Source organism: Drosophila grimshawi, unplaced genomic scaffold (genome assembly GCF_018153295.1).
Source record: "Drosophila grimshawi isolate 15287-2541.00 unplaced genomic scaffold, ASM1815329v1 contig_848, whole genome shotgun sequence".
In the NCBI taxonomy this organism is placed as follows: Eukaryota; Metazoa; Arthropoda; class Insecta; order Diptera; family Drosophilidae; genus Drosophila; species Drosophila grimshawi.
The window spans coordinates 13,795,130-13,815,527 of NW_025063692.1; the positions used below are offsets into that span (position 1 = coordinate 13,795,130).

The following is a 20,398-nucleotide window of genomic DNA, read 5'->3' on the forward strand; positions in this document are numbered from 1 at the left end:
TATGTCTACTCACGATGCTCATCTACATTTGCATCTATGTTCGAATGTGTGGATAACGACGAAAAGCGATATCAAAATTTAAAATCTTTAAATACTAATGTTTATTAATAATATAAGCTTACATAAGCTAATGTAAGCATGCTATGTACATTTATCAAAATCCAATCCTTGGCATTGAGAAAAACGTTGGTTTTTGGAAAGTCTGTTTTACTGTCTACTGTCATAGAAATATACTTTCGCAGGGTAATCCCTTGTCGCCACAAGCATGGTGAGTTTCGAAAATTCACAAAGATTTTTCTCCGAGTGCAAATAAAATAAATAATTCGCCCACATACCAATTGCAATATCCTTTGTCTATATCCACAGTCTTTGGGCTAGAGTTACCAAGCTAGGGCGATAACTTGCGTAGACTGAGGAACTGGGCAACCGCTCTAAGATTTGAATGAAAATTGCTTGCCAGAGAAAAGATAGCCAAGCCTTTATCTGTCAGAATTAAAAGAGCTGGAGTAGGCGGGGCAATAGGCTGTCGTATCAGGGTCCTCCTCAGTTGGTAACACCCGACTGCCAATTGTAAATTAATTATCAATAAGTAAATAAAATATATATGCAAATAAATGGTATCCCTTTTAGAAATTCAACTGCAAGATTCCCCACTAAATTTAGCAATTTTTGACTGATTTACGCAGCACTCGTTAGCTGCAAATAAGGTTAACTCTTTGTTACCCAGCACGCCAGTTGAATCCAATTTCATGGCAGGCAGCCACAAGTTACAGACTATGGAGTACAAAGTGCACCAAACACCCCGGAAAAAACAACATCAAGGAAACCAAACGAATAACTTGAATTGTCCCAAAACCAGCGAACAAAAATTCGCGCGCGTCTCTAATGAGACTCTCCAAAACAATACCCGAGCTTGCTGCCTGCCACGCCAAACCGCTGAAAACACGATACTCGCCACTCACAGCTCACAACTGTCGACTCGCACCAGGCTGCACAGGACTCAGGACACAGGACTCAAGACACAGGACTCAGGACCCGGTTAACCCGTTCCAGAGCCATTCCCTAGACAACAAGATGCCAGCATGTATCTGTCCTATTACAAGCCACATAGCTAAAATTCAACAAGCAACTCGCGCGGCAGTAATCAAATTTAAAAGCGTGATTATTTCTATATGCTGCAAAACAAAGAGCGGCATCAACAGCAAATAGTTGTTTCGAGGGAGCTCGGGTTGCCTGCTAATTATGATTTGCTTAAAGCAGAAGCTAATTACAACTAATTTCATGCTAAAAGCACTAATAAAAACAAACAAACAAAAAAGAACAAACAACATAAAATGAAAACAAAATAAAAAAAATTGTAAAAAGAACATTCAACGAATTCATTTTTCAAATCAAAATTAAGAAAACGGGCGAGAGTGGTGAAAATACAAATTATATTTTAGTTATCTGTTGACAAATCTTTATCAATATTCTCATTCCCATTTTTAAGGCATTTCATTTGTAGTCATTTTTACCTGCTATTTTCCGGAACTGCGATTTTTGAAACTTTTAACAGTGCATCTGTTAACAGTTAAGTCCATGTTACGTTCCTTTAACATACGTTGGTATTTTTAACACATTGTTTTGACACATTTGAAAATACGGTCTGTTTTTTGTGTTATCGATAGTTTGTTTTCTTCATTTGTTTTTATTGGTATTTTCGTGTTTTTTTTTTGGTATTTCATGGTTATTCGGTGATTTTGTTGCGTTTTGTCTAATTAACTTTATCGAGTGGCTTCGGGTGCGTTGCGCAAAACACAGAAGCGATAATAATAATGGGTGATCTGGACAAATGGATTGAGATTGTGAAGGAATGCAAGTATTTGCCCGAAAATGAACTGAAGAAACTCTGTGATATGGTCTGCGACATACTGTTGGAGGAGACAAACATACAGCCAGTGAGCACGCCCGTCACAGTCTGTGGCGACATCCACGGCCAGGTGAATACTCTCCTCTCTCTCGCTCTCTCTTTCCATCTCTCTCTCTCTCTGTTTCGGCATTTGGCTTTCCCTAATCACATCAACACATATTTCATACATACTTTGCTTGTTTATCTTGCGTCCAAACAGTTCTATGATCTGGAGCAACTGTTTCGAACCGGCGGCCAAGTGCCCGACACGAATTACATATTCATGGGTGACTTTGTCGATCGGGGCTATTACAGCCTGGAGACATTCACCCGACTGCTGACGCTCAAGGCCCGCTATCCCAGCCGGATTACGCTATTGCGGGGCAACCACGAAACGCGGCAGATAACAAAAGTCTACGGCTTCTTCGACGAGTGCTTCAGCAAGTATGGCAATGCGAACGGCTGGAAATACTGTTGCAAGGTGTTCGATCTGCTCACTATCGCTGCGGTAAGTCAAATCTATACAAAACACTTTATACATATATATGTATATATTTAATAAATTGGCAAATCTATATATATATATCAAATCAAAACTATTTTAGATCATTGACGAGACTGTGCTGTGCGTGCACGGCGGCCTGAGTCCTGAGATTATAACGCTAGATCAAATACGGACCATTGAGCGCAATGGTGAGATACCCTATAAGGGAGCCTTCTGTGATCTGGTCTGGTCCGACCCGGAGGACATGGAGTATTGGTAAATGTCGATATATTTGGAATGTTTGTTTTTTATTTTACTATTTTTTGTTCGTTTCTAGGGGCCAGAGTCCGCGTGGTGCTGGCTGGCTGTTTGGTCATAATGTGACCAAAGACTTTATGACCATCAACAATCTGGATTTGATATGTCGAGCACACCAGCTGGTCAACGAGGGCATCAAATATATGTTCGAGGGCAAGCTGGTTACAGTTTGGTCTGCGCCCAATTATTGCTATCGCTGCGGCAATGTGGCGGCCATACTCAGCTTTGAAACGGCGCAACAGCTCGAAACGAAAATCTTCCTAGCCGTTCCCGATTCAGATCGTGTCATACCCAAACAGAATACGACGCCTTACTTCTTGTAGAACTCCAAACGAGATTGCAGAAGCCAACAACAAGATACGGAAACAATCAAGCGACCAAAACGATGCTCCGCCCGTTCGCACTGCCAGCGACCAAATTGAATTGAATTACCTACCGATGAAATCGGCAGCCGCCAGCAGATAAGCCAAAACTCCATCTATACACACATGCACACACACGCACACACATACACACACACGCGCATAAACTTGTTAATAAATTAGTTGGCGCGTAATGAGAGAAGAAAAAAAAGCAAAACAGAAAAAACGTATTCATGTCAAAAGTAGTCATGCTCAAAAGATTTGTTCAATTTTATTTTTTTGTTCCCGGTTAGTCAGCCGTTATTTTTATATATATTTCTTATCTATTTGTAGATCAATAATATATATTTGTTTACCTTTGTGCTACTTGTATTTAAAGCCGATTGTGTGGCTCAAAGCGCGACAAATGAAACCCGATCAAAGGAAACTCATAAGAGCAAAAGACAAATTTGTAAATGCATTTCATTTTTCATCATCCTCAATTAAGTGCAACTCCGTGAGAAACGTTTCAATTGTATATACTTACATATAATGTGCCTGTACTCGTATTTAGATATCTAAAAATACTTAAGGATATTTTCCAAATGAATTGATTGGAAAATTCCCTTCATATACAATATCTTAAATGCTTAGTAAAATATAGATTGCAAACGATTTAATTCACCGCATATTATTATTATCGCCTACACCTACACTGACACAGCTTGACTCTGATGGTAATCTATCGGCAACTACATATATACCCATCACTATGTATACGGATCAGCTTAAATACAAGAAAGTCGATCGACTGATTATCGGAATTTCTTTTCGGAACACCATTTGACGACGGATTCTTAAACCAATCTCTGTTGATTTATTTTGAAGCCAAATACCAGATACCAAATATGCTCTTGAACTTGGGGCATATACAGCGATCTAACTAATTGCTGATCAAATAGCTATTATATCAGGATAAGATCTTCCGTGTCAATGACCAATGCATATTCTGTGTGAAGACCTCGTATATTCCCTCATCATTCGTCCTTCTCCGAAGGTTTCATTTTGTAAAGTAAAGTTAAGAATGTGAAATTCAAGTCTGTGCTCTATAATATAAAGAATAAACACGCTTAGATATAATGCCTCGAACGTTGTGAAATCAAATCAACAATTATCAGCAATGAATCAGAATTGTGTGCGTTCAGCTCATTCGCTCTCGCTCGCACAACAGCAAGTCAGTGCCGTTTGCCCCACTCGCACCCGATGAACAATAAAGTATAAACAGAATTTGAAGTTTTAATAATTTGAATTTATTGCATATCAGAGTTGAAATCATAAAAAGATACTATACCATTGAAAAATGAAGTAGCTTTAATTGTATGCAATAATAAACAATGACTATTTCATATAATGTATAAGGTATAATATAATTATTAATTTTTGTTTTAGTTTTCATGGCTCCCGGCCATGTCACAGTGTATGCAGAGTGTAACAACAACAATTACAATATATCTTTATATAAAATAAAAACTGGCTAAACAAAATAAATTAATAGTAATAGTTTGTCTAAAATCAACAACAACAATAGCCTTTTTCGACTAGCTGCAGATTTGATACAAAAAAAATAAAATGGAAAGCCAAAAAAAAAATGTTACAATAATATAACATGCGTTTAAAATTTAAGAAAAAAAATAATCAAGAAATATAAACAAAATGATTGAAATTGCAATTTATCTGTTGGACTGGGGAGTTGTCGTCGTTGTTGTTCTGTTTGTTGTAGTCGTCATAATTTTCGTATTGGGAGCTGGATGCTTAAAGCTTGAACTCTTAATTCTAGACGCGTTGAGCCCAATGGGGCGCTATGGGGCAGCTGATGCAGTTGCATCTACTGCGGCGCAATGTAGTTGTGCTCAAAGATGTCCAGCTCGTTCTGTATGTAGTTGGCCTTGTTTCGCAACAGCTTCAGTTGCTTCTGATTGGCCTCGAGCACATTCAGCTGCGCCTCGAGCGTTTTCAGCTCCTCGTTCATATCGGTGGTGGCGGTGTCCACAGTGCGGCACAAGCGCGCAAATGTGCTCGACAGCTCCCTATTGGAATGTGGAATGTGTAATGAATTTAGAAATAGAATTAGAACGCTAAAGAAAAGTGGCTTTCTAATACAAATACTTACTGCTGCACCTGGTGGCTGCAGTTCGCCGATGTTAGATCCACAATCATTTTGAGCTTCTTGGTGGCATGTCGCACATACTGACCCTTAAATGTGCGCTCCTTGGTTGAATTGGTCCAGGAGAGGCGCTCGTACAGATAGATGCAACCATAGAGGGCACCAATACCAACGAGCACACGCCAACCGATCGTCTTCAGCATCTGTAAGTGTTTGGTATTCAGGACATAGCGATACAATAGCACCTGCCAGGCAGCTGGTAAAATATAATTTTTGCCGCCTTACTACTCAACACTTACGATGCCAGCGACAACGAGACCGCCAACGGTGCCCTGCGATCCAATTGAGGACAAGGCAAATCGAGATATAACCGACAGCTGCTCGGGCGTAATGCCAGCAACGCCCGGTGTCGGTAGCAGGCAAACGGGCGTCGTCTCCACCGGAGTGCTCACGGGCGTAACGACAGTGTGCTGCGAACGGAGAGAAGATTTATGAATCCACCACAGAAGAAATGAATTACGTTTTACGTTTTGAGCTATGGATTGAACTTACCCCAATACTGCTCTGGCGATTGACCAAGGCTGGTGTATGCTTTTTGCTCCGCTCGCGCACTTTGCCCGTGAATCGCTGTATCATGGCCGTAATGCCCCAACTGAACTTGAACTCGAGATCCTCCTGGAAGTCGGCGCACAGATTCTGGCAGTTCAACGAGTATAGCATTTCGAACGGTTGCGTGCGCACCGCCAATTTGGCGCTGTGCGTGCTCAGCTGCTCGTTGGGCACCAGGGCGTGCATGCGATCCGTCATTTCCGTTTGGGCTGACTCCACATTCATGGCCAGCGCCATGGAGAGGCGGGCGCGCAAATTGCTGCCGAGGCCGCTTTCGACATGAGCGTTCAGCTCCTTCTTGTAAATGTTGAGCACCAGACGCTCCGGATGGAAGGGCATATTGAACTCATCGATGAGAACGCCCAGTCGCCAGATTTCCTCGTTCAGTGCTTTGGAGACCTTCTCCTCGACCTCTTCGACCAAATTATGGATTTTCATTTTCATTTCGCGCGTCACTTGCATCATTTGCGTTTCGGTGCCCTGAATGCGTTCAGTTAGCATATTCTTCTGATCCTGCTTTAGATTGCGAAAGATTGTGATGCGCTCGTAGATGTTGTCCAGCATGGAGCGCATATCGCCAGAGACGCTCTTGCCGCGCGAGCTGTGCTGCTGGAATTTGGTTTTGACCGCGCTCTGCGAGATGCACTCCTCAAACTTGCGCTCAAAGTCCTGGAACTCGAAGTAACGTATTTGAAAGCCCTCGGCAATGGCGCCCAAATGCGGCGGATTGCCCTTGGCCTCCTCGATGCGTGCCTGCAGCGTTTCACGGGCGGACACAAAGAACACTCGCTCCTGGGCCTCCTTCTCATTGCTCACCTTCAGCTCCTTGGTGAGGAAGTCGATGCAGCGCTCCGTGTGCTGTGATTTAACCTGCAGATGGCAAACAGCAGCAGCCAATAAATAATTAATTATTAAGCATCCCATTTATAAAGTGCACAAATATCAGCTTATCACATGAATATGTCTTGTAAATCGTTTTAATCGATCTCTGCTCGAGGCTCATGCAAAACTGATCATTCATTGATCATTGTTATTAATTATTAGCATTGAGAGAGATGAAAGTAAGCTTTTTACATTTGTACAACCAGATTTGTGATTCTATGTTTAATTAATGAACGATAGACATATTCATGTTGAATCGAAGCTGTGGCAGGCTGTGAGCAGGCAAATCAAAACAAAACACAGCCAACAAAGCGCATTTAGTTAGCAAGAGCTCGTCGGGGCCTGGGTCTGGGATGACATTACCTTAGCCAGTTCCTGGCGTTGTTAACATTACATGTCGAATTTGGTTGGGTAGTATAGTAAACAAGATAATGAAATATACAACATTTACAAATACGCTAACAATATCCATCCAAAGATAGAGACAGAGAGAAAGAGAAAGAGGGAAAGGCAGAGAACAAAAATGATCTTACCGATTCCTGGAACTCGGGCTCATTGGCCGAGGCATCCCATCGATTGTTCAGTATAAAGATATTGGGCTTGGAAAGCTTCTGGGAGACGGTGTGAAAGAATTGCTTTTCCGCCCGTGTCATTGTTGACTCCGCATTCAGGACTAGCACAAATACGTCCGCATTCAGGCAATGATTGTCAATCCAATCGTCCAAATTGGCGGACACATCAACGCCCGGCGAGTCCACAAAGACGACATCATCGCGCAATAAGCTACAGCGTTCCCGTGGCCAAAAGATGCGCACCAGACTGCTCTCGCTCAGCTTTTCCTGGCACAGTGCGTTCGCCAGTTGTTTTATGTTCTAGAAAAAATCATCAAATCAATATCGGCACAACTAAATATCGCTTAAATCAGCATTATATATATGTTTTTGGAGATATAGCCTAGACCTTAAGATATATACATATTTGAACTGTTTTGACGATTAATTGACATTGGCTATCGCACATACCACCACATTGAGCTTCTCATCGGAGCCCTCCTTCATGAGATAGGCCTCGCCGCCATCGCTGCCCTCCACCTGGCAGAAACAGTTTGTTGTATGCCCAATGCCGCTGGGCAGAATCTTTTCGCGCAGCATGGCATTAATGACGGAGCTCTTGCCATTGGAGGTGCGCCCGAAGAAGGCGACCTTCATGTGATCCCGCTGCAGTACCTCACGTATCGCAGCCACCTTATGCACATAGCTCTCAAATAGCTCACGCTCCGCCTTGTCCACAATTTCCGCGTCCGCATGAAGAGCTGCAAGGCAAGACAAGCCAAGGCAAGGGAGTAGATGAATGAGTTACGTAATTACTTTTGAAGCTATCAGGAACTGCTTACCATTAATGAATGTTGTTGTCTCGAGCACATACTCCTCGATTTCACCATAGATATCGTTGATCTTCTTCTTGGCGCGCACGAATATCTGCAGCGGCGATTTGTCATTCGATTGATACATGCGATTATCAGTGATGGCGTTGTAGTTGGCCGACGTCGATGAGGCGGACGATTGCAGCGATAGATTGTGACGTGAATCGTCCACGGAGTCGGTGCCCGTCGAGTTTTGGTCGTTGCCGGAGGGGCCCGTTTGGCCAGTCACCAGCGAGATGGTGCGATTCAAATAGGCCGCCATTGGTTTGGTGAATTTGCGTGAATTGCGTTGCGATTTGTTAAACGAGAGAGAATTTTGATACAAAACAAAAGGTATGCAGCCTATGCAGATACCCTTGCCCCTTATCCCTTATCACTTATCTCTTATCCCTGTCCCGGTCCAAATCAACAAAACCCAAACCAAGAAGTAAACAATCAAATTATAACGAAAAGTGCACGTTGATTTTGGTTTTGTTTGGTGTTTCGGGGATGGGATGGATATAGGTATCGGTATTGGGATCGGATTTACTTGCTCTAATTGCTGCTGCTGGTTTTTACTTTTTTTGTTTTTTTTTGTTTGTTTTTTATTCCTCGTACTTTTTAGGCTGAAATACTCAAAAATCAATGGCACAAAACTGAAAAGACAAAGGCAAGTGTAACAAAATATGACATCAAAGGCGAAACTAAACAAAAAAAAATTAACAAAAAATGAATTAAATAAGTCAAAAGTGAAAATTAAATATTTGTTCTCACACACACAGAAACAAACACGCCGCACACATTCAAAGATGCTGCAACGGCGCAGTTTATTTATGTCTGTGTGTGTTTGTAATCGTAATCAAAGAAAATATATATATTTATATACATATACTGATATACAGATAATTTTTCGCTGATTGGCTGGTGTTGCGTATTTGGGACTGAACTGTTAAACCTGGCCAGCAACTAACCTGATTGGTGTTTAATTCGCTCATCGTATGTTTATATTCCGGCGAACGCGACCCAAAACACGCAGCCCGCAAGTTCACGTTGGTGTTGTCTTCGGGCTTTGGCTTGGGCTTAGTTCGTTATGAAATCGCGCTCCAATTTTCCAACTGCATGCACATTTCTACTAGCTATAACTATTTGTTTGTCTTCTCGCTTTGCACTGCACAAATACCGTTGAATTTGCCTATAATTTGTCTATAAATGATGTAACACGGTGCGCAAATCGGCTAACAGTGCTGCAATATATATAACGATATTTTATCGATGAACCACTATCGGCTCAACATTTGTGTCGGTCGGTCGATAAGTTGCCGTTGTTGCGGTGTGACCATTAATGCTTAATAACAGAGCACACTGATCCGCTGTTATCTGCCGCCAAAATTTGAATGAATAAAAAGCTCTGAATGCGTTTGTTTTTATATTATTTTGTTTTTTATTAGGTTTTTTGAGGGTTTTTCATTCCACTTGTTTGTCTGTATTTTAATTTTCGTTATTATATTTACTGGTTTGCAATAAATTACATAAAATAACAATATGTTTCCATTGTTTAAAATAAACGTAAAAGAAAAAAACTATATAGTTAAAGGGTAAATTAAAAGTAAAGTTTTATCAAGTTAGTTTTTAGAAATTAAGCGGGGCTTTGAGTGGTTCGGGTTTTCCTCCGGTAAGTTTAGTCAATGCATAAGAGACCGCAAACATAATATCGGCTTAAAGTTTAATTAAGTAACAAACTAATTAAGCAGTTCAGGAAGGACATACGAAAAGCAAAGCGTTTGTTGAAGTTGGAAAAAATGCTCAACATAAAGTTGGTAAATAAAAAGTGAAAAATGGGATGTGTGCAAACAGTTGTTGTTTCCCATTATAGATTGATCTTAATATGGTATAAATAGCGCTTAAACATATGTTTAAGTGATTTTATTTTTGCATTTGCATTTGCATTTTAACATTTCTCTCTTCATTCTATGTGTTTTTTTTTTTTTTTTTTTTTTTTATATGATTCATTTATAATTTAGCTACATTACTAAATATAAAGGTTGCCTTATTTCCAACTTATTGTTTTGCTGTTGCAGATTTCGCATTTGGTTATTATTCTTGATTTTCCTTTACTAGATTTGTTCAACTTCCTTAACTATCCTCTCTTCTCACTTCTCTCTCTATCGCTCTCTCCCTCTCTCTCTCTCTCTCTCTCTCGCTATCCCAATATCAACACCTTGTTGTTGTGATTTCCATCATACTTTTATGATTTATCGTCAATACTCCATCGTCTCCATCTGCGTGGATTCTCTCTCGTCCATTACTTGCCAACTGCTAATATTTTTGCTTCACGTTTCGAATTGTTGGTTGGTGTTAATATAAATATTATTATTGTTGTTGTTTTTGTTGTTGTTGTTGTTGTACATTTACTGAACTCCCCCCTTCCCCCAGCCACAGGACACTACTGCATTGGATAACGCAGCATTGTTTTTTTTCGTTTCTTTTGCATTTAACGAATTTGCTGTGCTTACTTCTTCACCAGCTTCATGAGCGCATCGGTGGAGAAGGACTTGGGACGCTCGATGGGCAGGCCTAGGGCACGGTCCCAGACAAGGGAGGCGAGTACGCCGAGGGCTCGGGAGACGCCGAACAGTACGGTGTAATAGTTCATCTCCTTCATGCCATAGTATTGCAGCAGAACACCGGAGTGAGCATCCACATTGGGCCAGGGGTTCTTCACCTTGCCAAGTTCAGTTAGAATTGGTGGCACCACCTTGTAGATATTCGATACCAGCTGGAAGGTATCATCATCGGGCAGATGCTTGAGGGCGAACTCGCGTTGGCAGGTATAACGAGGATCGGTCTTGCGCAGCACAGCGTGACCATAGCCGGGCACAACCTAAAAAAAAAACAATTAACAGACAGATTAGATATAGTCTTGGAGCTATTGGTACTATGGTAAATGAACGCACCTGTCCGGACTTGAGCGTCTTCCAGATGTATTCCTTAAGCTGCTCCTCAGAGGGATTGTTGCCAGCCTCCTTCTGCAACTTGCGCAGCCAGAGGAGCACCTCCTGGTTGGCCAGACCGTGCAGTGGACCAGCCAAACCGTTCAAGCCGGCGGCAAACGATAGATACGGATCACTGAGTGCGGAACCAACCAAATGCGTGGTGTGAGCGGACACATTGCCACCCTCGTGATCACTGTGAATGGTTAGATAGAGACGCATCAGCTCGGTGAACGGGGCAGTGTCATAGCCGAGCATTTTCACGAAATTGGCAGACCAATCCAGATTGGAATCAATCGCACGGGATCCCTTGCCGCCGCGATACGTATTGCAATAGATGGTGGCAGCAACCACCGGCAGTTTGGCAATTAAATCCATGCTATCCTCATAGGTCGCTTCCCAGTACTTCGATTTGTGCACGCCCGCAGAGTACGCCTTGGCGAATTTGCTGTCATGATTGAGGGCCGTAACGGCGGCAGCAAACTGCGACATCGGATGCAGTGTGGTGGGCATGTTGTTCAGCATGGTAACCACATGCTGGGGCAGGGCAGCACGATCGGCCCATTCGCAAGATAGCTGCTGCACCTGACTCTGGGTCGGCACCTCGCCGGTCATCAGCAGCCAGAAGAGGCCTTCTGGCAGTGGCTCGGATCCACCCGGTGCGGCAGGCAGCACCTTCTGGCATTCGGGAATGGATAGGCCACGGAAGCGAATACCCTCATCGGGATCCAGCACAGAGGTCTCTGTAACCAGAGCCCTGATGCCGCGCATGCCACCGTACATCATATCAATGGTCGTCTCGCCCATCTTTGTTGAACCATGCTGTTTCCTGAATGCCTTAACCCGCTCCTGCTCTTGGGGGATCTTGGCGGCAAGCACTTCACGCAGGCTGGCGCCATCAGAAGCAATTTGACGCACATAAGCGCCAACAATAGGAGCTTTCTGTAACGAAATACAACAAAAATGAGCAGGATGAAACATTTGCAATTCAATTTCTTTTTAATTATCTTTGCTTTTTGAATTTTTCTCAATGCCTCATTGAATTATTTGAACCGAAAAACTAGAAAGTTGGCAGCACTGAAATGATTATGCTAAAATTATGCTCATTTTGGCTGGCTACCTCCTTAGCAGGCTTATGTTGTTGTTGCTGTTAGGCGTAAATGTTTCGTTTATCGATAACAATCAGCTGCGTTGTGCCAATCCAATTGGCTGTCATTGAGCCGCACTTCAAGGCGCGACTACGCGTGAAATTACGTTCAAGTCAAGTTCTATTGATAAGCAACGCCAATCCCCACACACATACACATCAATATGTGGAGTATACGTATATATTTTTTGATAAGAGCAGACTGAGCGAAGCAGAGCAGCAAATGCAGCAGCCTCAGTGCTACATCTCCATGACTCAACCGTTCGTTGATCAGACATTGCCCCAGTGGCAGTAGCTTTTTTAATGTTATTTTTATTTTTTTATTCTTCATGCTCTCGTTGTTGTTGTTGCATAATTCACTGCGAAAGCACACACGCAAAAACAGAAACGCAAATAAAAAACGTTGACGAAGACGGCAGCGCGACTGCGGCGTCGACAAAAGCACGCCGTACGCAAAAGATCAACGCAAGTTTGACCGCAAGCAGGAAGAAGAAGCAGTCACGCAAATCCGGTTACAACTAGTTTTTTTTGTTACTTTTACGATCAGGCCATCGAGACTGAAGCTTAAAGCGACAGAGAAAATTCCAAAGCCACATAACGTTCAGTTGCTGTTGCCACGCGCGGCGTCTACTCAGATGAATCGACGTGGTAATGAAAACGGAATCCAAGCTCAAGCGCAAAGTGCAATTGACTTTGGCGGCTGTTCGTCTCCTCTCTCTCTCTCTTGTCTCGTTGTTTTTTTTCTTTTTTTTGCGGCTAGTGGGTCAGCAAATTCAATTAACCATGTGAACTTGTGGCGCCGCCAAGCGACGGACTCGTTTTCAAATTGAATTCCACGCCTTAAGTTTATTGTTTAGTTTGTTTTGCGTATGTGCATATCGATATTGATTTGTGTGTGTGTGTGTGTGTGTGTGTGTAAACATAAACACACTAACCGGTTTTCACTGGCCGGTGTCCCAAAAGCCCGATTTCATTGATAAAATTATATAATTTACGCATACTATGTGCTGCTCGTCATCGTTTACCGATATTATGAGTGGGATGGATGATGGCCTCCTATCAGCAAATGCAAATCATTTTAAATTGCACAGCGTATAATTTATGACATAGCTTGATATAATAATGATTAAATAATTACTAATCATTATCAATTACACACAATAATTTATATAGAATGATTAATTCACGCCTTCCATTTTCTACACATTACAAAAAAGTGTTGATTAATATGAAACTATTGAAAATATCGCAATCGCACCATCGCAAATGCTGCAACGCCCATCCATTAAATCACGATATTCACGATTATTACGATAAATGCAGAGTGACCGAAAAAATCAACAAAATGCAATCGGAGCTGTTTTTGTTGTACAAATAAAACGGGGAAAAAACAAAACGTCGTTTTGTCAGGTGCATAAACCGCAACCGCAGCGGAGACGTCAGCATCAACGTTAGCGCTCTCAACGCAGCTACAGACTCATACACATACACACACACATGTAAATGCCAATGGTAATTAAGATGTCAAAGTTTGCTTGTGTGTGTGTATGTATTTTCTTTGCTCGGCTAATCATGCGCTAACAAAAAGGAATAATAACGAATACGAGCAAATAGAGAGAGAGAGAGAGAGTGGGTGAAAGAGAGTGAGAGATTAGAGATGACATCAACTGTTTAGCTAAACTTGCGTAACAGTGCGAATAATGAAGAGACATGCGTCACACAAACACTCTCTCATCTCTCAACGCACAGTTTGCACACGCACCACGCACGTTTAAGTCTCGCACTCAATTTTACGCACACAAAGCGCATTATTTTGCGTAATTTTTTTCATTTTTGTTTGCATTGTAAATGGGGGCCCATCATTATCTTATCGCTCGCCAAGATACTTATTCTTTCCTATAGATACTTGATTATTTGTGTATCCACACATATATGCATATATATATATATTTATATATATATAAATATATCTTTTTTTTTGCGCAAAATACATTTGTTTGCATAATACATGTGAAAGTCATGAACATAATCAGATTAGTTTCACGGGCGTGTGTCGTCTGCCTTCTTGCACAGAAAGAGCCAGAGAGAGTGCGAGAGAGATAAGAGGGAGGAATGGCCCCGTTCCAAACAGCGCCCCGTCGCTGATAAGCGCTTGGCCCATTGAAAATTGAAGGTCCCCGCAACGGTCTCACGCGCTTCCAACTTATCGCCTATATAACATATATTTAATATGTATGCAGTATATACTATATATATATATATATATATATATATATATATATATATATATATATATATATAAATAATACCAAGGAAATCGCAGTCGCGTGTTAAGGTCTGGGACGGCATTAGCTTCACGGTTCACATCGTGGAGCGCACTATTGATCAGTGTGAGCTTCAACAATGTGTTGTGTGTAAGCTTGCACTTTTACTTTTACCTTGTATGCCCTAAGTACACGTTATAAATGGCACAACGACTCCATATATATATCGAGTCGATCTAGCCATATCCGCCTGTTTGTCTGTCTTTCTGTATGAATGTCGCTGTTTGAGAGAGTATCAGGATTCAAATGGAATACATAAGTTCTCATCAAGTATATTTGATTTGATCGATAACTTCTTCCCCGATAGTTTCAAGAATATCGATGCAAAAAAAAAGGAACTCTAAATTTTTCAAGCTATAACTTTGTTATACGAAAGGAATATACTTTGATATGACTTGGATTTCGTTGAATATCTGTTGAATAACCGTAGTATACATCGGGGTTCAGGGTATCTCGTAGTCGAGTAGCTCTTTCGACTAGAAATTTCTAGTTGTTGTTTTAGTCTATTGTAATTCCCGAGTATTTTCACGTGAACGGCAATTACGAGACGAGTGGCATGACAGATAAATTAGATACAAACTATAGATCCATAAACAATACGTGACGCAACCTTCATAATTCGATTGCAGCAGCTCTCGCCGCATTAACGGAACCTCGACTGATTGCAAGTTTTGGCATCAAGGTGAACGGGAGAATGCACTTGAAATCGATGATGCTTAAAGTTAGCTAAATGCATTTTGTTGTGTACTTTACGATAGCAGTGACTTGGCATCTTTTCTACGATCTTAGAGAATTAGTGGAACAGTTTTATCGTTTATCGCGAACTTGTTTTCCGCTCTACACATTATTTTTTCTGTTTTTCTGTTTTTTAATTTTAATTGCCGTCCCAAGACGAATCATTTGGCACACCTCCCTGCACATTGCTTGTTGCCCTCGTTCCTCAGTTGCGTGTCGTTGTTATTCTGAATTGCTGTCGACGGGTATTACTATTTTATTAGCCAGAAAATGAATGTAATTGTTTGGCAAGCTGTTTCACTCCCGCTCCATTTTATATACATTTCAATTCAAGATATTAAGTTGAGTTCAACATTTGCTTGCATCGAAATGTTGACAATAGACGATTGGGTGGAGGGAGTGTATTTGTTTGCAACAACCTTATGCCGCCAGTTGATATTTGCTCTTGCCTTTATTGTTAAGTAAGGTAAACACAATGTGTTTTGCCACTGTTAACAGCCGTTGTTGTTGTTGTTAACTTGAGTTCATTAGCGGAATTGAATGAATGCAACAGCAATATAAGATCAGGCATATTGCCCATCAATCAAAGCAAGGTCTTTACTTTGGCTACTTTGGGTCATCAATCATGCAACGGGTATATCCAAGCTCTTGTCAAGATTTCAATGTCACACAAACTAATTAGCTTCCTTTCCTTCTCTTCTTCTTCTTCTTCACTGGGTTCTCGGGTTTTATTTTCAACTGTTTCATTGTATTCAATCAATGTGTGATCCTTTCATTAGCATGCCACGAAAGCTATGCAAATAATTGGGGATCTTATTTCGCTGTGTAAATATTATGCAGTATTTCTCTGTTTAGTGTTTTGTGTTAAACAAATAGTCCTCTAATTAAATGAACACCTCTTAACAGAATGCGTGGGCCACTGTCTTGATATTTGATAGCTTTCATTTTTTCTTTTTATTTTCGTCGTCTTGTCGTGTCTGCTGTTATCAGCAACACACGTCGAACGTTTGTTGGCTGCGTGTGTTCCGATTTTGATCTCGATCATGTGCCCCCACACAAATTTGTCATGCTTATCAGTTAAGCCATGTTGGTTGGGCGTCTGCCGATTGCACAATGTAAATACTATATATTATATACTATATATATATTTATATATATATATATGTTGTATATATGCATATATATATACATACAATGCAGAGGAGCAACACGCTATGAGTGTCGTTTGTCAACCCGATTACATCACATGATCACGGATCGGCTATTAACAGCGATTCTGCTTATCACAGACTAAGCACACTTAAGCATTGACGACAATTTCATTACCATGCAAAGTTTCCATGACGCCATCCGTACAGCCAAGCCATTGTTATCTGCTCAAGCAGCAAGCATATAACTTTAAATATCAGAGGAATTTTCAACACATGGTGCAAAAGACGAAGAAGAGAAATATGAAACCCAAATTGCAGGTGGGCCCCTCTTCAACAATGCCACTTGAGATTGGCAGCACATGTTTTCAGTGATAAGGCGACTTGGAATGTCGCAACCGCTGCTGCCATAAATAACACTTTATTAACTTATTAATAACAGCTCAATTGCTTTACTTCTCAAGCGAACCCCATATTTTTTGAGACGAATATGTGTTCCATATCATATATGATCAATGCCTTAAACAGAGTTTGAATACAGTTGGATAAATGTCAAATGTTTATTTTCTTCTTCGATATTTGATTATTCGATGAGGATGCAAAGTAAATACGGTTTATTAAGTGACATTGTATTTGTATTATGTAAGTGTCTGATCAGCTGTCAGCTGTCACCTGCCAGCGGCTAAGAGAGCAAAACACAACACATACACACACACACACATATATATGCAGACATGCGCGAAGTTGCTGCCAAAAGGGCAGATTCGCTGTTCGCTGCGCTACGTTAAACGTCAACATTTTACGTAAGCATTGATCAGATATCGTGACGTATTAGCGTCGGGGCGTTAAATAATTTCGCGTGTTTGTTATTAAGTCGGACGCACGGACGGACGTACGTCAAATGTTGCCGCTGCTTAAAGGCCTTGCGTGTCGTTGTTCTACTTCTTCCTCTTGTTCTTCTGTGTGTGTATGTGTGTATTGTGTATGTGTATTGCATGCATATTTGTGTATGTATGTATTTTTAGTTGTGCATTTTGCAAACTGAAAGTGTTACACACAGAACAATAATGGTCCCGGAACCGAGTACACTGTACATATCGAGCCCTTTTCTTCATTTACCTATTTTCGTATTTATAGCCAAGCAACAACCACAACAGCGTGAAGGACGTTTGCCTGTGCCTGTGTCTGTGTGTGTGTGTGTTGCTGCACGTTTTTTGGCACAACGCCAATAACAGCAGCAGAAAGAAGAAAAAAAAGACGAGTAGAAAATTTGTGGCCATAGAACAAACGAACCAATGAACGAACAAACTAACGAACGAACGGAATAAGCGAACGGTTCGCATGCATAACATTTTCGAAAATGCAAAATAGATTACTTAACTTTTTATATTACGCACCATAAAATGTTTGCGTCACACATTAACTCGCTCATTATCGCCTTCTGTCGCTCTCACTCCCCCTCTATTTTTCGCTCACTCTATTTTATTTACACACACGCACACAGGCACATACACTCCAAAAACAGCAACAACAAGAACAACAACCCCAAAAACGATGTGCAAGAACAATGCGCTTAAAAGGAGGCTCGTCCTGTAAACCGTGTGATGAGAGTGCTGCCTGCGCCGCTGCCTGCGTCTATTGATTTTTCAATTGAAAGTTTTTCCGCAACTTGTCCACTGATTTTTCGGCATTGCATAATCAACACAAACATATGTATAAATACAAATGTATATGTATATATATATATATATTTGTATATATACATGTACATATATACATGTACATATATATGCATAAATATGTACGTGGCATTTTTGTTTTTTTGCAGACTGCGTCTAGTGGGCGGTGGATGTGCTCTCTGCTTAAAGGTCATTCGGCGGACAATCTTTTTGGCGCTGTGTAGAATAACTTTTGGCAACAGAAGCACAGCAGCGCAGCGCATCTCATATGCAAAGCAGAGCAGAACTCAAACAACAACAACACGTGTCGCATAACTTTCTTACTCAAGAGAGTAAAATAGAGCGAATGCGAGAGAGAGAGAGAGAGAGAGTGAGAGAGATTGACAGTATCATTCTCTGCTGTGCTGCTACCTGCACAGTTGCTGCTGCTGCTGCGGAGAGCCGCTCTTTTTGGATGGGAGCGTCATATTGTTGTTGTTGTGGCTGGTTGCTGCTGCTGCTGTAACAGCAGTTCAAGAATAAGGTTTTAGCCAAAATTAAGCCGAGCAGAGGCGACACGTTTATGGAAATTAAACAACAAAAATAACTTAATAAATAACAGTCACAAAAGATGCAGCTGCGCTTTGGTGGTAAAGGGGACTAAAGATGAAGAAGTTCATTAAACTCAAACTGCGCTGGTCGCGCTACCCGCGCTGCGACGGTGACTGCGACTGCGTCTGGTGAGAGTTTTATTTATAAAGAAGATTCGCGCTTTGCTATTTTAGCCAAGTGGTGAAAATTCTGTGCGATTATGTAATCACCCACTGTGCCCGGAAAATTAGCACATAGCCGATTAAAGCATGTCTAAAAATGACTATTTACAACTGCTAACATTGCGGGGCGGGAGCGGAGAACAGCAATAAATTGTTTTCGTTTAGCAGTCTTTTTTAATCGCAAGCACATGGCTGGGGCTTTTTTTTTGGTGGCTTGACGTTGCCCTTGCCAACAAAAACGTACACACACACACATACACAAGCCCATACAATCAGCTAGCTGGTGTGTGTGGAGTATGTGTGCGTTGGCAAGCCACGCTTGATTAGTAGTATCCAAGATCCTTTTGCTTTGAAAACAACACCAAAAATAATGCGTGCGAACCGAATCGAGTGGCGGTTGGCATTTGAACAGTAATTATAAAATCTGATAGATGATTGATTGTTGCGGGAGAGGGGTAGGGGGGGATTAATAGATGGATAACTCACCTGTGCGTCGACAAGTTTACGTGCAGAAATGCGATAGAGCGACATGATTTATGCTAATTTGGCTGTTGGGCTGTTGTTGCGTAGAAAACTCGAAAACACTGTCTCAAAATTGTTGGACACTAACACGCACACACACAGAAAAAAATTGCTTTTCCCCCAGTGAAGAATTTTGGAAATGTTCTTTTTCTTGTGGCGTTTTGTTTGGCGAGCGAAAAAAGTTTCCTACTCTCCCTTCCTATACGGCAGCTGCGCGGCAACTGAATGTTAAAATATTATTCGAATTCGAATGGTTTGGTTGGCTTTCAGTTGCTTACCGTCGATTATTTTGTGGTTGTTGCCTTTATCGATACATTTTTATTGGACATATCAAGCGCAAAATATAGCGATATAGCAATAAATGTATTGGCGGATATCGAAGAAGATCAGCAGAGAAACCATTATTATTATTCGGATTATTTAAAGAATACGCTTAAGCCAATATTTGTATATTTCGATGAGCATGCATGATATTCCTAATATCGAACCTGATGAAAATACCAACGAAATACTGCACCACCCACGCAACACACAGCTGATGAAGGCGGTGTACGCGCAATATTTGAATATGCATTATTGCTGCCTGATGGATCACCTGCTCCATGATTTCTTTATTTTTTACCTGCGAATTTAGCTGCGCATGCGACAGTTTCTTTAAGTTCAGAAGAGCAATATTTGGGATAGTTGACTTCTTGATGTATTGATTCATTGATGGTATTGATTTATTGAACATAAGCACAATTTATGCAAAAGCGCAATTCTAAATTAAACTGAAAGTTGTTTTTTCTGAGCACACAATTATAATAAGATCAGCAGACATATGAAGAATATTTCTCTCGCACAGTTTTGATTTTACGTAGTTGTCAAGGCTGCCAGAAAATATATTGATTCATGGCCTACAGCTTAAATACTGTTTTAGTACTAAAAATATTGACATTTACATTTGACGGCTACCGTCATGATTTACGCCGCAATATACTTGAAATTAAATTACAAATATTAAGTTTAAATCA

The 20,398-nt window shown here is 41.1% G+C and overlaps 3 protein-coding genes across 6 annotated transcripts; 1 reads left to right on the forward strand and 2 right to left on the reverse strand.

The window, feature by feature from the left end:
• The first annotated feature begins 1,719 nt into the window (after nt 1–1,719).
• On the forward strand, nt 1,720–4,685 carry LOC6565962 (serine/threonine-protein phosphatase 6 catalytic subunit). The gene is made up of 4 exons (XM_001992687.3): nt 1,720–1,979; nt 2,109–2,396; nt 2,494–2,648; nt 2,710–4,685. Exons 1-4 carry the CDS (start codon nt 1,815–1,817, stop codon nt 3,011–3,013), a joined length of 912 nt encoding a protein of 303 aa, XP_001992723.1. The 5' UTR covers nt 1,720–1,814; the 3' UTR covers nt 3,014–4,685.
• Nucleotides 4,380–9,336, reverse strand: LOC6565963 (transmembrane GTPase Marf). 4 transcript variants are annotated; one of them, XM_032738710.1, is made up of 9 exons: nt 9,060–9,326; nt 8,080–8,744; nt 7,709–7,998; nt 7,220–7,558; nt 7,050–7,061; nt 5,748–6,674; nt 5,495–5,665; nt 5,202–5,398; nt 4,380–5,118 (listed from the first exon to the last, which is right to left on the reverse strand). In XM_032738710.1, exons 2-9 carry the CDS (start codon nt 8,369–8,371, stop codon nt 4,917–4,919), a joined length of 2,430 nt encoding a protein of 809 aa, XP_032594601.1. In that variant the 5' UTR covers nt 8,372–8,744; nt 9,060–9,326; the 3' UTR covers nt 4,380–4,916. The 4 variants fall into 4 exon arrangements, with proteins under 4 accessions (XP_032594601.1, XP_032594602.1, XP_032594603.1 ...); XM_032738711.2 differs by having other exon boundaries at nt 8,080–8,792; nt 9,060–9,276; XM_032738712.1 differs by lacking the exon at nt 7,050–7,061 and having other exon boundaries at nt 8,080–8,792; nt 9,060–9,336.
• Nucleotides 9,337–9,676: 340 nt separating this feature from the next.
• On the reverse strand, nt 9,677–19,607 carry LOC6565964 (probable citrate synthase, mitochondrial). The gene is made up of 3 exons (XM_001992689.2): nt 19,350–19,607; nt 11,043–12,020; nt 9,677–10,969 (listed from the first exon to the last, which is right to left on the reverse strand). The coding sequence occupies exons 1-3, from the start codon at nt 19,392–19,394 to the stop codon at nt 10,598–10,600; spliced, it is 1,395 nt and encodes a 464-aa protein (XP_001992725.1). The 5' UTR covers nt 19,395–19,607; the 3' UTR covers nt 9,677–10,597.
• Nucleotides 19,608–20,398: the final 791 nt, after the last annotated feature.